Source organism: Nematolebias whitei, chromosome 16, assembly GCF_014905685.2.
Source record: "Nematolebias whitei isolate Nwh7 chromosome 16, NemWhi1, whole genome shotgun sequence".
NCBI classification, from domain to species: Eukaryota; Metazoa; Chordata; class Actinopteri; order Cyprinodontiformes; family Rivulidae; genus Nematolebias; species Nematolebias whitei.
Genome location: NC_056513.1, coordinates 5,509,210 through 5,526,935, shown reverse-complemented (window position 1 = coordinate 5,526,935; position 17,726 = coordinate 5,509,210). Strand labels below are relative to the sequence as shown.

The 17,726-nt window shown below is 42.4% G+C and overlaps 1 protein-coding gene across 4 annotated transcripts in view; it reads left to right on the top strand.

Annotated features, from left to right (window-relative positions):
- Positions 1-6,872, top strand: part of ctnnd1 (catenin (cadherin-associated protein), delta 1) — a 44,741-nt gene extending 37,869 nt beyond the window's left edge. For all 4 annotated transcript variants that reach the window (XM_037689596.1, XM_037689595.1, XM_037689594.1 and 1 more), the window contains 3 exons: positions 1,357-1,404; positions 1,861-1,943; positions 5,547-6,872. In XM_037689596.1, the coding sequence (XP_037545524.1) occupies positions 1,357-1,404; positions 1,861-1,943; positions 5,547-5,555 (140 nt within the window). In that variant the 3' untranslated portion in view covers positions 5,556-6,872. The remainder of the gene's footprint in view (positions 1-1,356; positions 1,405-1,860; positions 1,944-5,546) is intronic.
- Positions 6,873-17,726: the final 10,854 nt, after the last annotated feature.

Sequence of the window (17,726 nt, the reverse complement as noted above, 5' to 3'; positions counted from 1 at the left end):
GCTCACACACACACACACACACACACACACACACACACACACACACACACTTTGTCATTATTTTCTTTAAGAGTGAAGTTAATAAAAGTTTCATACTGGAAGGGTGCTTGTTAAATTGAGCCAAGTAATATAAACTACCATAATTTCCAGACTATTAAGTGCACCTGAATATAAGCCACGCCCACTACATTAAAAAAAGTACATATATAGGCTGCACTTGTGTATAAGCCACAGGTGTCTACAAGTAACATGAGATATTTACACAGAAAGATTTAAAAAATGTTTAGTTAAATATGTACTGGTAACATACGAACAGCCAATGTTTCTGAACAGTGCCGGTAACACGGCTGGTTAAAAAAAAAAAAAAAAATACACCAGGAAAAGTCATTGAACACGATCTTCATCTTTGTCCTGTGCACTAAAACCACTAAAGTCTTCTTCAGTGTCAGAATTGAGCAGGCTCAGAAAAACGTCTTCACACACGTCCTCGGTCTCTTTTGTTGTTGTTCAACGTCACTTTCGTCTCGAGGCAAATTTGCGATTTGATTTGATTTACGATTCACTCCGTTTTCGAGTGGCTGCAAAATACATCATGGTGTACAATGAGGGGGGGGAACTCACAGGAAGTGTGTGGAACCAATGAAACAAAGTGTCTCACTGAGTCATGAGGACACCCCCCCCACCCCAAGAGAGAGGTGTATTGGGAAGCTATGTGAGCACCTGGGTGCAACGAGGCTAAAAGTTTTGGTGGCAGGAAACTCGTTAGCCCATCAAAAAATCAAAATCTATAAATTATCTGCAGCATTAGCACGGTGGCGCAGCTGGTAGATCTGCCGCCTCTCAGTGAGCAGGTCGACCTGGTTCAAATCCCAGCCGGGGGTCTTTCTGGGTGGAGTTTGCATGTGGAGGGTGCGTACATGGGTTTTCTCCGGGTTCCTCCCACAGACCAAAAACATGCATGTTAGGCTGATTGGAAACTCTAAATTGTCCCTAGGTGAGAGAGAGAGTGAATGGTTGTTTGTCTCTGTGCGTCCCTGTGATGGACTGGCGACCTGTCCAGGGTGTCCCCCACCTCTCACACAGGGCACCGGGCTGGCCATTGGCACCAGTGACCCCCCCCCCCACAATCCGAATAGGAAGAAACTGGTAAAGAAAATGGATGGCTGGATAACCGCAGCATTGTATAAGCCACGGCGTTCAAAGCGTGTGAAAAAAGTAGCGGCTTATATTCTGGAAATTACGGTACATGTGTATTTTTAAATCTCCGGCATGCACTCGCTGCTGACTGTCTGGAGATGATCTGAGACTTCTTAGTGAAATTTATTTACACTGTTTTGTTCCGTCTTTAATCCACAGGGGGCAGAAGGGACGGAGAAATGATTCCAATGAACGACATGGGACCAGGCAAGTCTGAAAATGCAACACGCACAACTGATCAAATATTACAACAAATGAAATGTATGGGGAAAAAAAACCTGATGTGGCATCTTTTCAGTCCTTTTCTAGAAGTTAAAGTTACATAAAGTCATTGTGAGAAATCTGTATGTATATAAATGTAGACTCGGAAACTAAATAAAAACTAGAGCATGTCTGATGAAGTTTAAAAGTGTACCAATGCAGCTACTGCCCAAATAAAGGTGGCTCATTATGGTCACCATGGAAACCACACACTTGTCTATCACTCCCTGACTGCCAAGTCAACGAGAAGCAGATGGAAAAGTTGAACTCAACAGTTGCTGCATCAAGACTTTAAATCAGGGCTTAAAAATCTGTGAACCACGAGCGGTTTGATCGCTTGCCCTTTTTGCCGGCGAGCGAGAAGCATTCATGTGGTTTAACGAGTTTCTGGTCCCTCTTTAGATGCCTACTCCACACTGGATCCAAGAGGAAGGCAGAACTCTCTGGATAACACACTCGAACCTGCTGACAAAGATATGGCTCAGGTAGACTTACAGCACCTTTACCCCCCCCTGAAAACATGTAATCCTGCATGACTTCACCTAAAAGATAAATAGCTGCCTTCTAAAAGACACGAACCGAATAATATTACTTGTACCTCAGTCCTAAACCCAGCACAAGTTAATGAATTTGTGATCACATTCTAGGCAAACCATATTGAATCTTTTGTGAGAAGTGTATATTTTGGGGTTTAGGACTGCTGGTCAGATAAAACGAGCCGTGATGCTGCTCCCATCTGCTGCTGCACCACATCGAGGTTTTTCCACCTATTTTAGAGCACATTTTATTTTAGAGTCAGAAAAGTCTTCTTTTAATTGGATTTGTATTGAAATCTGTGCAGCACACACCGAATGTGAGCTCCAGGAATGTTTTTGTGTGAATGTTCTCACACCCACAGACAGCATGTTATTGCACGTCTGTATCTTGCACATGATCTCTAATCTGTTTTTTCCTACTTGAAACGCGAACTAACAATAAACTAACGACCCCTTTTTTTTGTCATCTGCTCTTTTTTTCCTCTTCGACTAAAACCGCTGCACCTTTAAAAATATATTTTCTGTCTACTTCTGGGTGTATCACTTTGTCCCTCCTCCGGGTTTCTTTTTACCTCTTTGAAAAAATTTCAACCACTTCCTGTTCCTTCATTTTTCTTTTCCCAGGGAGAGGTGTATGAGGAGAGGCAGGCCTCATTGCCTCTGATGGATTCTTATGATGGTTAGGCCACACCCACTGTCACAGTGCATGTCAGCGCATGGTATGTGTGTCCCATTGGCTTCCCCGCTCAACGCACCTGCATGACCTAAAATCTTACTTGTGTAATAGGAGCAGTGTAGCTGGTGTTTACTCATTTTACTGCACTCAGCTGGTTGGTGTGCGCCCCCTGTTGGTGAAAAGTGTCTGTGATTTTTGTTCTCCAAAGGTGGTTTAATGCAGTTTAAAAATGTAACGTTGCTGCTCACAGCCTCTGTGTTTAAACGTACTCATTGCAAAACATGAAGTCGAACATAAAAAGTTTATCCTGTTAACGGTGCACTTTGAAATGGTGTACTCCAGTCGTTTTCCAGATATATTGATATTCAAATCTGAAAAGTGAGCGTGCTGGTAAAATAAACCAAGTAAAATCGCTAAATTTGATGATTCATGACCTAGATTATGCTGGCTACAGTCTGTGTAGGTAACCAAATATGGTGGAATCAGACAAGCGTTAAACAAAAATAAATCTGCTGATACCGGTAAATGCTAAAGAACAAGTAAGACAAACGCCAACAATTAGTATCGAGGATCAAGCAGGACAGTGATGCGCCATAATAACAACAACTTTGCAAAAGTTTCCAACTCTAATCCAAACAGCTCTTCCATGGATGAAACTGTTGGCCTGTTTTCAGTTGCAACGACTGTAGGTAAACATCTGGTATTTGGTATCCAGTAACGAAGTTAGCTTGTACAGTGGTCCCTCGTTACTTCGCGGTTCAAATGTTTCACAGGTTTTCAACGTAAGATTGTACATGACACACGATTGGTTGATTGATGGAGACTCATGTATAAGACACACCCCCTCCTTTCTTTTTCTGAGGCCGTCACAGCAGAGCAGAGACGCACTGCTGTGACTGACAGCCTCGAAAAAAGAAAGGAGGGGGATTGTTTATTTAAAATAATAAAGCGCGACCCAAACAGAGCCTTTAGTCCCCTCAACAATGAGCAGGCCAGGCCACTATGAAATGTCCTAGTGCTCCCAATAGCCAGTCTGCCCCCGGGATTGGCTCAGTAATCGTAGCATTAGTCTGTTTGCTCTCTTTCATTGTGTAATGAATTATGAGGGGCACCCGGAAATTCAACCACACACAGGCGTGAACAAAAATCAGGAGGAGAAAGTCAGCTGTGACTCTGTAGAGCTCGATCACAGGTGGAGAAGCTGAAGATGTGATGATGTCAGAGGGAAAGAAGGTTTGGACGGATCACGTGATATGCAAGTGTAACCTGGAAGGTCCAACAAACACTCTTCAGATTGTGGAGCTTGGTTCTGAGAGCTCATCTCCTAGAGTCTGGGGTCTGAGTTTATGATCAAAAATACAGGCGTGAGTCGTTCACATAGAGGCAGGAAAATCAGTACTTATCCGAGGGGTTTAGTTGGAATCGGTGGTCTGAAGGCAAAGCAGAAGTCGAAGTCCAGATATCCGATGGGCACAAGGATCCATCTTGGGCGAGGCATCCGTGGTCATAAAGTGGGTCAGGAACAAGAGCAGGAACAAGAATGCTGGATACTTCAGGCACAAGGCGATCAGACAATCTGGCATGGACGCAGAGATTGGGGAGTGCATAAGAAGTGCAGCGCACAGGTGCAGCAGGAGGGAGGTTGGGAGTAGAGCTGTCATATCTAACCCGGGCCCGAAGGGGCGGGCCGGGCCATGATGATGTGTTGGATGGGCAGGCCGGGTTGGTGTCGGGCTTTTGATTGCATCAGCCGCAATCCAATTATATGACAACATGGCTTGCCACACATTCACCAGCCGCACGTGGCCATTTCACCGCGAGCTGACTGGCCTTGAGGTAAAATAAAGTTCAGTTAAGCTTCAGATGGGACTATACTGCCAGGCAGCAATCCATCGCCCAAATGGACGTTCAGCTGCTGCGCTCGGCGGACGCGCGTAGCTGACGACCCAAACAGGTGAGATCCTAAAGCAGACATGTCAGAGCAGGGTCCGTGTCTGAATAATGCAGAATGCGGGCAGAAACGGGGTTTTAATGCTCTTTGACGGCCATGAAAGGACAAACACCCCCACAGCTTCAATCTTCTGCCCCTTTTATTCAGCCGCGCGTCACCGCGGTAAAGATAGTTTTACGTTAGACATTTGAGCTCCGTGGCTTCAGCGGTGTGTTCGTCTCTTTCGATCCGTTGCAGACGGTCTGATTTCGGTCAGCCGAACTCGAACGAGAGGAACACACCGCTGTAGCCACGGCGCTCAAATGTCTACCGTAAAACTAACTTTACCACGGTCCGCACGTCCACCGACCGTTAACATACTATAAGCAGTCAAAGCTTAATTAAAAGTGTTGGGTTTATTTCGGTTCGGACCTGTAATTACTGTGAATTCGTCGGGTGGGGTGGGGTTCAGAAATGATGGCTACGGGCTGGGGCCGGGTCGGATCGGATTTTTTGGGCCCGAATGCAACTGTAATTGGGAGTGACACAGGTGATGAGTGTGATTGCAGGGGAGAAGTGGGCGTGGCAGAGTGGAGATCATGACACGCTGTGCTCTTTTAGAGTTTAGAACATTGCAAGAGTGTGGAAAAGATTTATAAAGCCTTTAAAATATGTATAAATACTAAAATAAGTGATGTCTCTACTTCGGATTTTCACCCATCGCAGGGGTGTCTGGAACATAACCCCCACGATAAGTGATTAACTACTGTACAGTTTCTGTTTAATGACATAATAACCATCAGTACTTGGCTCCGTGACGTTGCAATGAGTACATTTTAATTTGTATATCATTTTGTATCTGAATATGAAGGCATGAACACCTCCCATCAGTTGCTTCACACAAGCAGTTTCCACACTTTTACCTCTTTTTTCCCCCCCCTTGCAGAAAAACTGATTGTGTGCATCACAAGACGACAGCCTCCTCCCACTTACTGCCCTTGCTGAACTGACACTACGGGGGACCACAACACTACCGATGGGACTTGACTCCAACATTTCCACTCACTCCTTCTCTCCCTCCTCGCAGCTTCTCTCGTTTTCTGTCTGTGTTACATTCCTCCTTTGCAGCGGGCACATTAATGAAAGGTCTCGTGGATGTAAAGCTTCCTGTGGACAACCGTTTGTGACACTATGACCACTCAATCGACAACACTAACGCTCGTCGTGAACCAGAGACCGAGGCTTCGTTTGGGAACTTTTCTTTGGACTTTAAAGGATCAGAGTCGGGACATTTTCTGCTGAAATTTTAAATTTGTGTTGATGACGCTGTTTGGAAGAAATCTAAGGAATGCTTCTTTCTGGTTAAACGATACAAAAATAATTTCTATTGCTGGGAATGATTGCCTTATTATTGCCTCTGTTCATGTAGTGGTTGCTCTTATTCTTACTTTGCTCTGTAACGCCACTTGTGTGCCGTGCCTGTGCCAAATGACAATGCAAGAATTTGTCATAAAAACTGGTGATTTTTGTTCCCAAGCAGCAACATCTGCTTTGTTTTAAGCATTGCTTGTTACATCCCATCGCCAAGCTGCGCGGGGCTGTGGCATTTTCTAAATTCAGGTTATTGAAAATGTCTACACAGAAATGCACACTCTTATCCTTGTCGGATGATTTTTCTGTTTTAATGTGATCTTGGTAATTTTTGGAAGACACTACAAGAATCAGTAGATGCATTAAATTGTTTCTGCTAGCCTTTAACCTGATGAATGTGTTTTTAAAAAAGGTCTTAGCTGTGGGTTAACTGGAGTGCCTCATGTATTAAGGATGGAGCTGATTCATCCAAGATAACCTGGAAAACCATTGTCTTTTCACTGCAGCTTACATGTTGCAGTACAGTTTTTTGATGTATGTAAAGTACATGGAAATGTTAAGTATGGAGAAATATGAACTTGCGTGCAGGGGCGCTTAGTCTTGTTATTGATTTTTTTTATTTTTTTTTTTATGGTTTAACTCTTCAGATCTGTCTAATTTCCTGCTTTACAAAACCATAACCTACCTGGCAACATTTCCAAATTTTGCCCGCAATCTTTAGTGCAGAGTAAGATGTAGATAATGAGTGGAAAAATTGAAAAAGCACTAAGGGGGTATAATGTTTTTTTTCCTGTTCTTTTTTTATATTTTGTTTATGCCAGTTGATAAATGACAGAGGAAGCCTCATTCTCCCAAAACAGAAGTTGCCTTGAAGAATGAATTTTAACTTAAAAAAAGAAAGGAAAAAAAAAAAAAGAAAATGCAAGGGTTGGTGTCAGAAAATCTGTGGAGGCAAAGACCATAATTTGCTAAAAGATGACATGGAGAAATGAATAAAAGCACATTTAAACTATATATATTTACAAGAGAATATTTGTTAATTTTAATAGTTTTATGTATTTCGTATATTGATTTGGGGTTAATTGTTTTGGGTTATCTGGGTGAATGCATATGCAATCAGTTTTTATGTTTTGATTGAAAACATTCTGTTTATGTCTTAAAACGAACCAAGTTAGCTGAATAAAAACTTTTATTGAGGTCATCACATAAAAACACAGAAAGAATCAGATCGTGGACTACACCTTAATCTTTGCCTTGGCTTTTGAAAAGTTGCACATTCTCATTTATGGTTGAATTATGTAACTAGCAATAATGTTTTTAATAAAAGAAAAACTGATTTCTGAGCGCCATTGTCTCTTTCTGTTTACCAATTTTGTTTAACTGTTTTATAATGTATTCCAGAGAGGCATTTTTTTAAGTGACTTCTAGGGTATATTTTAGAAATTATTTGCAACAAAATAGTGAATTGTTAATTACACATTTATAAAAAAATATATTAGTACTTGAACTCTTATTAAAACATCCATCCATTATTTTTACCCACTTAAACATGCCGTTAAAATTTGCCTTTATACAGATCAAATATTTAGAAAATGGATGCAACATTTGTAATGAATTTCTTTGTAAGATTTATCTTCTGGGATCTAAACAAAAAGTTTATTTTTTTTAAATAACTAAGAGTGCATTTAATTTGTTGAATGTAAGTTAAAAATATCAATAGTGTGGAGTAAAGAAATGAGTAAAATAATAAAATACAGTTTCAGAATCAATCACCCGCCCCCAAAAATGCCACATTTTTTGGGTGTACATCAATTATACACCAGCACACAGCATTGTCCTGGACAGTTTTGCACTTATTTGCACAAATGATGCGGGTTGACCGTTTAATTTAACAACAATTTAATAGAATGGTATTAATGGCAAACTATAAAGTTAAGTATAATATTAGTAAATACAGTCAGGGGAATCAATTGAACATAAATTCTTGAGTATGCATTAATAAGCATGGGGTATTTAAGAAGCTCTCGGCTGTTAATTATATCACCATGACTAATTATTTTCAATTCAAGATAACACCTCCCACGGGTAAACACTTCCCCTCCCCGTTACCTGGTGACCTGTATAGATGAAGGTTGCGTGAATGTTATTAAGAGTTAAACGTATCGCGCTTCGCCCCCTGCTTCTAGCCGAATCACGCGCCGGCAGGTCATTAGGGAGTTGACCCAATGTTGGCGCGAACGTCGGATGTAGCAACCGCTAGGTGTCGCTACAGAGCCGTCAAGTTCAAGTTTACGTGTGGAAAAAATGAAGAATTACGGTAAACAATAAATCATCACTCGAACCTAATTTAGGAGTTTAATCCCCCTTTCAGGAGAAAATGTTTCTTGAAAAATAACCGCTTCTTGAACATCTACAAAAAGGTGAGTAGCTGTGAAGCCGCTTTGTTTTAGCATCAGCTTGCGAAGGATGCTAACACCAACAGTTAAACCTGTTTTTCTACTATTAGCTAACGAAGACTTCAGTGTTGGTTATTATTTTGGTTCGTTTTTGACAAACTTAGTTAGCTTTAACAAATTGTTAAGAATTGACAGAAAGTTCCGGTCACTTTAAACGTGAAAAATGAGGAAACGTGCTCACCTGAGCTGATCGGGTTAACGTGTCGGCCTGCGTCATCAGCTCAACCAGGACTTTCATGTTTCACTCACTTTTCAAATTAACATGTTAAAATAATTATCTGTAATTAATGCTTGGGTAAGACTGCATTTACTTTAGTTATTTCAGGTAAATACATTTTAAATAAAATGCTAGCATCACCAGAAAATATATTTTTAGATTGCTGAATTCACGATATTAGTTTTGAATCATTCATATTGTTTACTTTGGTATTTCAATACATTTGTAATCCACATCCACAAAGTGTTACTTTAACCATTAACCCATAATGTTCAGATTAGTCCCATGATCTTTGTTTTTGTTGTAACTTTGAAGGAAATACATTAAGACCTTTTTAAAGTTCGTCAAAAACATTGTTCTGTTTGAAATCTAGTGAATTTGATCAGTTTTTCTAGTTTTGTATCTTTGTTTTGGTCCTCATCTTTTAAAGCTGATCAGCTTTTTAAATGGTTCTGTTTTTTTTTTTTTTTTTTTTTTAAAAGGGCAGCTCTGGAGGACAGATTGATGCTTTTCTAAAATGTATTTGACACCAGGTGACTGAAGACAGCAGGGACGCCAGGATGTCTTCTGTCCGTCCTACCTGGATGTGGAACACTGATTGATCCGTCTTTGTTGCCTCGCTGCACCAAAAGGAAGAACTTTGGAGAATTTGGATCAGGTGCATCTCAAGAAATTAGAATATTGTGAAAAAAAATCATTTTTTTTTTTATTAACCAGTTCAGAAAGTGAAACTCGTAGATTCATTACACAGAGTGAAATATTTCGAGCCTTTATTTCTTGTAATTTTGATGATTTATAGCGTACAAATAACGAAAAGTCAAAATCTAGTGTCTGCTAGAATTACCAACAGCCAGCTTTGGTAACTTTGTCAGTGTGGGACGGTGCCGAGTCCTGCTGGAAAATGAAACCAGCATCTCCATAAAGCTCAGAAGGAAGCGCGAAGAGCTCTAAAATGTCCTGCTAGATGCTGCGTGGACTGTGGACGTCAGAAAACCCAGTGGACCAGCACCAGTAACTGTGGAAAGTTCATTCTGGACTTCGAGCATCATGGATTCTGGACCTCTCCACTCTTCAAACTCTGGGACCTTGATTTCTAAACGACATGAAAATTTACTTTAATCTGAAAAGAGGACATTGGACCACTAAGCAACAGTCCAGATCTTTGTCTCCTCAGCAGGTAAGACCATTCTGACGTCGTCTCTGGTTCAGGAGTGGCTGGACTTGGAGGAGTGAGACATTTGTAGCTCATGTCTAAGAGTTAATCAGCTGATTAGGGTGTGACACCAGAGCTGCCGCCTCTCAGCAAGAAGGTCGCCGGATCGAACCCCGGCTGGGGACTTTTCTGGGTGGAGTTTACATGTTCTCTCCGTGCATGCGTGGGCTTTCTCCGCGTTCTCCGGTTTCCTCTCACAGACCAAAAACATGCGTGTTAGACTGATTGGTAACTCTAAATTGTCCCTAGGTGAGAGAGAGAGTGAATGGATGTTTGTCTCTGTGTCCCTGTGATGGACTGGAGACCTGTCCTGGGTGTCCCCCACCTCTCGAACAGTGACTGGTGGATATGGGCACAAGTGACCCCCGCGACCCAAAAAGGAAAAAGTGGTTAAAGATGATGGATGGATGCGACGCCACGAGTTTCCAAAATTGAACCTCTTCACAATGTTCAAATTTTCTGAGACACCGATTTTCGTTTTTTCAGTATTTGTAAGACATAATCATAAAAATTACAAGAATTAAAGGCTTGAAATATTTCACTCTGTGTGTAATTAATCTATATTTTTCATTTAACCTTTATTTAGGCAGGTTAATCCCATTGTTAAACGAGTTTCACTTCCTGAATTACTGAAAAACATCAAACTTTTTCACTTTTTTTAAAAACTTATTGAGATGCACCTGTAAATTGTGCAGATATCTGTGGAATTTTCTGGCAAAACAACTATATTTACTGAATTACTTCAGAAAGGAGAAAAAATAAAACTCCCAGGCAATTTAGTTGGTAGTTTTCTTTTATTTAGGGTTGGAAAACTAGAATAACTTCTTGCAATCAGGATATTGACGGCCCCGACACGACTGCTGTTGTGACTTGGTGCTGTATAAATAAACTGAATTGAATTGAATAGATGGGAGAGTTGCATTAAAATAAAATATATTTGTTGGGGATCTATAAATGTCCAAGTGCTAATCTGTAACATGGTTTTAGGATAAACATAATTTAAACTGTAACGTTTTGTTCTGCTTTTCATTAATGGACATTTAGTTTTTTTGCTCCTTCTCCTCTGCAGCGTTTGTTTGGACATGCAAAAGTTCTGGTGGCCCGGTTATGAGGTGCAGCTTGTTGAAGAGCTGCAGAGGCAACAGAACAGCGCCCAGTTCTGTGATACCCTGCTGCAAACTGAAGGTACGACCACGAGCGATTCCTTTTTGATCGATGAAGCTTCTCGGATGAGAAGCGAAACACCTTCACTTTCAGAATAAAAGTCCAGCTGTGTTTGTGTTTTAACTTTTCTTTTTTGAAAAACTATATTAAAATTAAAGAAACGCACCATTAAATTGTTACTTTTTCGCTTATTTACGAAGGTATCTCAGTCCCGACACACAGCTGTGTCCTCGCAGCCCTCAGCCCTTACCTGTGTCGAAGGCTCTCCACCTCTCCGTCTCCTCCGTCGGGACAGAAGCGACGGCTCCAGCTGCAGGCGGTGACGCCCCAAACGTTGCTGAAGCTCGTCGGCCTCCTGTACTCCGGGGAGCTGGAAGTAAGAGGCGGCAACGAGCAGAACGATGTGCTGGCCGCGGCCCACCTGTTTGGGATCGGACACCTTGTGTTAGGGCGTAAAGATGAGTGGGTGAAAGGTGGAGAGCTGCTGTGCAGGAGGCAGAGTGTTGGAAATCACGCGTCGAATGGTGCACAAGAAACCAGACAGAGCCACAGAGGCCTGAAGACGCAGGATGCACAAGTTCAGGCTGACATGAACGGAAGGAGAGGAAGCAATCTTCCAGTTCTAAATAAAAGTTTTGTATCTGTCGGTACACAGACTGTGAAAGCTGGCGTCACATCAGCGTTCAGCTCTGATCCCTCTGATCAAACACCTGCGTGTCCGTCTTCTGTCAGTCTGCAACCTCAGAGCGTCACGCCCAGTAAACAGCTCAGCCTCTCCTGCCCGTCCGTTCACAGCGAGTCTTCAGTTGCACTGTCCCCCGTCAGCGAAACAAACGCATCATCATCTTCAACTTTATCCACTTCACTCGTCAAAGACCCGAGTTCTCAGCAGGAAAACCTTTCCAAACAGCCGTCTGAGGCCGGAGACGGCATGTTTGTTCCGAACGACAAAAGAACAAGCGGCCTGACGGCTGGGGATGGAGGAAATGCAGATCAGCCGACAGAAGAAACACCTGAAGAGGAGAGAAACTCTGCAGAGAAGAGCCATTCAGGAGGGAAAAGCCTTGAGAAGATGAAACGGATGGAAACTACGAAGACTTCTGTAAAGGCAAGACGTGTCCAACACTCTCATTTAGAAAGTAGTCTAAAATATATAAAAAATAAATAAATGTTGCTGTCATTTCTTATAAAGGAAACGAGCTAAATTTTTAAATTACGTTTTTCTTTTTTGTAACTTTGGGTCAGTTGTTATGAATCAGAATAAGCTTTACTATCAGAATATATATATATTTTTTTTTAGATAGGAAAAGGTGAAAGACCATGAGGATGGATAGTGGTATTACAAAAAAGATCTCTTCACATCTTGTCCTATCAGGACACGATTTGAGACATAAAAAAAACTCTACCAGCAGCTCATTTATAAACACAGTACATCTGCATTTGATGCCAAGACGGTGAGATTTGTCCATGAAGCACTTCCAGATAGGCCATAGTCCTGATAGGATGTTGTTCAGCCGTCCCACATCCGAGGCCAAACGGGGGAGTCAGATTCAGATAAGCCACAATTGTTGATTTTCTTCAGGCAGACTGTTTTTTTTCTTGTCAGCCTTGAGTCCTGGTACTTTCAAAATCCAAAATGGCAGATTTATGGGCATTCCACTGATCCGTGCTACGAGCTTTCTTCAAGGTCGACTCCAACATGCTGGCGAGTCCTAGAAGCCGCAGGTGGCCTGTGCTTCTCACAAATCACTTCCATCTTACGGTTTAGCTCGTAAATCAGCTGAGTACTCGTAGCATGAGCCAAACCTTCACACAGACTTGGCAGTTTTGTTATGGCCGAAACTGCTGCCGATGTCTTCTTCAAAAGTCGATAACATAGGGACCAGCCGGTGCCAAACAGCAGAAACCCTGCTATCATGAATCCAATTATATAAACGTCTTCGTCGTCGCCAAACTCCCCCTGGATCCCTGACGTATCCTGCAGCGTGAGTCCTCGGCAGGACGTGAGGGCTCTCCAGGACCCTGTCGTTTTGTTGAAAAGATGTTGTCGATTGCGTTGAAAGTCCAGCTCACCAGCTCCATAATAGTATTTCTCGTTCAAAAGATGTGTACCAGGAGCTCCGAGACACAGAGAGCAGAACGGGAGGGAGAGGAGAAAGCATCCGCCTTGAGAGAGAGCGAGAGAGAAAGAAAGAAAATGAAAAATTAAAGAAAAATTGTGGTTTTATTCCCATCAGTCACTTCTTTTCTCTCAATTTCTGGAAAAAAAAATTCATGTTTTTCATTTTGAAATGAAATTTTGATCCTTTAAATTCTGAATATTACGTTTAAAGAAATAAAAGATTTCACATCCCACGCTTCACGCCAGAGTTGTAGTCAGAGATCATCTTCTGTTGAGAAATTATAAGTTGTAGTCGATTCGATCAGTTCTTAAAGCAACAAAAACGATACGTGATGTGAACTCGCAACACGTTACGCTCGGAGTTTGTGTTGTGAGGGACTCTCAGCTACTACCACTCCAAGTTTCAGCTCAGAATCTGTCAAATTTACAGCGGTGTAATTTGTTAATGCTGATTAGCAGCGATGAACATTTAGATTTACATTTAAGGAATACTTCCTGCATGTATGAACAATAAACTTGCTTTATTTTTAAATAAAAACAACCAACACCAATGGCAAAAATAATTTATTTACCAAGGTAAAATAAAAACAATTCCTTCATGAAGAAGTGATCGTTTTTAGTTTCTGTTTGTCTGCATGATTAGAAGCTTTTGTTTTTCAGCAGAAGTTGAGAGTGAAACTTTATATTTTGGTGCCGGACTTCAGTTTTTTGCAGGACTTTACATTTTTCTTATTTTGTCTCTTGTTGTAGGTGAAGTTGAGGAGGAGGACCAAAGAAGAAGAAGCGTGGGAGGTCGTGACCCTGCAGGACAAACGCGGGATGCCGTCGGTTCTTGCCTCCGTGAAACAGGTGGGCGAGCTGAAACGTGTCGACGATGCATTTTGAGGGAATGCATATCGCCCGCTGCCTTTAATGTCATAGTTTTGGCGGCCATCTTGAACTGGGCTGTCGTAGATAATCATTTAGTGGTTTCTTACTTTCTTAGTCAAGTCTGTTTTTATGTTTCTGCAGGGCGGCTCCAACCCAGAAATGCCACAGAGAGTTGCCCAAACTTCTGCCTCCGTTCTCCCAGCTCTGAACCCCGCGACTCCAAATCTCCGTCCGGTTATCGCCACGTTCCCCAAGCCACCACAGCAGTCGGACGCGACCCTGGACCACAGCAGCGAGCAGGATCTGGAGGCGCTGCGTGAGCCTCAGGGTTCTGTGGAGGAGCCCGACGAGGAGATAGACAGGATGCTGGATGAAATCATGATGGGCCTGAACATTCTGCCCAACTTGAGCGATAACTGCCAAAGAGCGCAGACGAGCCACGACGGAGCGCAGAACTTTTGTCCGGTTCCGGACAACGGTGCCGAGTCGGCACACGTGCATGGTGCGGTCAGTGAAGCAGGATGTGTTTTCTACCAGAACTTGAGAATACAAAGGGACCACTCGTCAGCAGAAATAGGTGGGTGATTTTCGGCCTGTCACGATAACAAATGTTGCTGAGTGATCAATGGTCTCAGAAATTATTGCGATAAACGATAATATTGTTTGAAATTTGACAATAATTGGTAATTATTGTCAAATTTAAGAAGAAATGTTGGATTTTGTGTGTAGTACCTTTGTTGACCACCGGATGGCAGTACAAGACTGTTTGAACCGAAGGATGGATAGTGAGGGAGCGAGCAGCATGTCTCTTTAAGAAAAATGGGAGGGAGGCCCCTTGACGTGACGTGGGCTTTCTCTCTTTGGTTCTCAAAATGGCGGCTGCTCGGTGTGGTTCTTTAGCATAGCATTTCTCACACAAAGCTTTTAATTAAAAAAATCAGTAAACAAGTTCTCAGCTTCTTTTTGCAGAGAAAAACAACTTTTTGTCATCCAGTGTCTTCAGAAATGAAGAAATGACAAAAGTCGATAAATGAAAATGAGTCGATAGTTTTCATTTATCATGCGATTAATTGATTTATTGTTTATCGTGACAGGCCTAGTTCTACACAACAGAAACTATTTACGAGTAATTCTTGAATTAATTTGACTTTATTTTTTTTCCCTGATCAGAATGTGAGAACTCTTCCTGTAAAATTTTTGCTACGTTTTGCAACTCTGTGGCTGAGGATACTTCTCTGTATCCTCAAACTACAGGATCCATGTTACCTCCGACTTGTGTCCCCGAAGAACCTGAACTACATTTCCCAGGACTACAGCCACTGTCCTCCCAGGAAGATCGGACCGTTCTTCACTTCTTACCTCCGTCACGTGAGAAAGAACCTCAGCCCGAGCATTCTTTCTCCTCACCGTGCATGAATGTGTCGAGGCTTCCTCGCCCTCTTTCTCCGATACAGCCTCACAGCCCCGAAGCTCAACAAGAGCCTCGTCCTAACAAGACTTCCATTAACCCTGAATATAATGTCCAGCCGTCCCTTCATAGGCGACCCTGGCTGACAGAAGCCCCCTGGTCTCTGCACTTTCCTCTTCTCGTTCTCACAGATAAAAGTAGATCTCAACCACAGGATTCAGCCGCCGGCTGCGATTCGGAGCAGCACTGCGTGGGCTGGACGCCAAACGACAGGGGCAGCTGTGCAGAACCTGGAGGTGGTGCGAACGAGAGGGAGAATAAATCCCAACCAGAAGAGACGTTTGACTCCAAGGTGGGGAAAAGAAACCATCCTTCCACAGGAGACTGTGCAACATCTAAAAAGAGAAGGTGCAAGGGTTTTCTTCAGGATTCTTTGGATCTGTATTTGGAATCCAAAATGCCTAATTTTTGCTCGGTGAGTTTGTCGAGCAACAACGTGTTGGCGAGGGAAAGGAAAATAACCACCAACCCTTCAAACGAGCCTTGCGTGTTTTTAGAGAAAACGAGCCAAATGGCAACCGCAGATCTGTCTGTGGAGGAGAAAACCAGAACGGTTGGAAAGTTCAGCTCAGAGCAGACGTCGATCCAGACCAGGAGCGTTCTGAAGAAGTCTCAGGAGAAGAAAAGTGGGAATGTCCCAAAGAAACCAGTTGTAATACCCTCGGTCTGCAGAGCTGGAGCCGGAGACGAGCAAGGCATCGCTGTCCCGAAGCGCAAACGTGGGAGGCCTCGTAAAATAAAGCTGGATCCGCCCCCTCTGCACGACGTTCCTGCCAAAACCGAGAGCAGGAGCTGCGACGAGGCCAGCGAGCAGCAAGCCTCGTCGCAGCTGGAGACCAACGCCGGAGGAAGGAAAAGGGGCAGGAAGCCGAGGGGGGACACGAGCGAAGCAGAGAAAAACGAAAGTGCCGAGCGCTCCGGAAAGGCCGAGGAAAACGACCAGAAAGATCTCGAAATGCGCAAACAGTCATGGATGGTCACGGTGAAGGAGTTTCAGAAACTGATTAAACTGCAAACAAAGAAGTCCACAGAAAGCCAGAAGACGAGCGAACCCGCAGAGGAGGAGCGAGGCGCACCGAGCGGTTCCAGCGGTGAGCTGGAGATTACAGAGAGCGTAAAGATTCAAGATGCTGATAAAAATCACAGCGTTTTGTGCAACACAGCAGCAGCTCAGAGGAACAACTCGCAGCAAGAAGGCTCAAACAGCTCCGCGGCTCGGGAGGAAACTGCTGATGGAGATGGTTGTTCTGGCGACGTCCTGGAAGTTCAAGTGACGGAGACGTCGTCTGAGAAAGAACAGCTGAAGGATCCGGACGAAGGTACTGGAAACCTCCTATTGTGGTGATAAAGAGAACATTCACTTTATTGACTTGTAAATAATCATTCTAACTGCAGAAACTGCATTTCCTGCAAAACTGCAGTGTGAATGCTTATTGCAGAAGAACTTGCTGAAAAACAGCTGAAATGAGCTAAAAAAAACATGCTGAAGTGTAGCTGAAAAGAACAAGCCTATGCTAGCAGAAAAAAGCAGAAAGAACACATATTTGCTGAATTAGGTTTAAATAAGCAGAAGTGAGCACAAATTTAGTAAATTAGATCTAAAAGCTGAAATTAGCAAAACAAAATTGCTGTTAAGTAGCTGAAAAGGTAGAAAGAAGCTTAAATTATCAGAAGGAAGTGGAGAGAGCTCAATTGTGCACAACTAGGCTGTAAGAAGCAGACATGAGCACAACAAAGTAGAAATTATCTGAAAAAAGCTGAAATTGGCACAAAACAGCTGAAAAGTAGCTAAAATGGGAGAAAGCTGAAACGAGTAGAAGGAAGTGGAGAGAGCTTTTTTACTGAATTAGTCTGAAAAAAGCTTAAAAGTACAAAAACTGAATTTAGCTGAAAAAGCTAAAATTAGCATATAACAGCTAAATAGTAGCTGAAATAACTGAAACTATCAGAAAAAAGCTGAAAGGAGCATAACAATCCAAAATTAGCAGAAATAAATTAATTAGGCTGAAAGTAGCCAAAATGACCACGGAAAATATGAATTTATCTGAAAAATTAACTAAAATGTTAACAATCTATCTGAAAAATTAGAATAAACTTAAATTAGAAGAACAAAGCAGAAATAACACATTTTCTCAATTCGGCTGAAAGAAACAGATGAGCATAAAAAAGTGGAAATTATCTGAAAAAGCTGAAATTAGAAAAAAAAAAACAGCTGAAAAGTAGCTAAAAAGCTGAACGAAGCTTA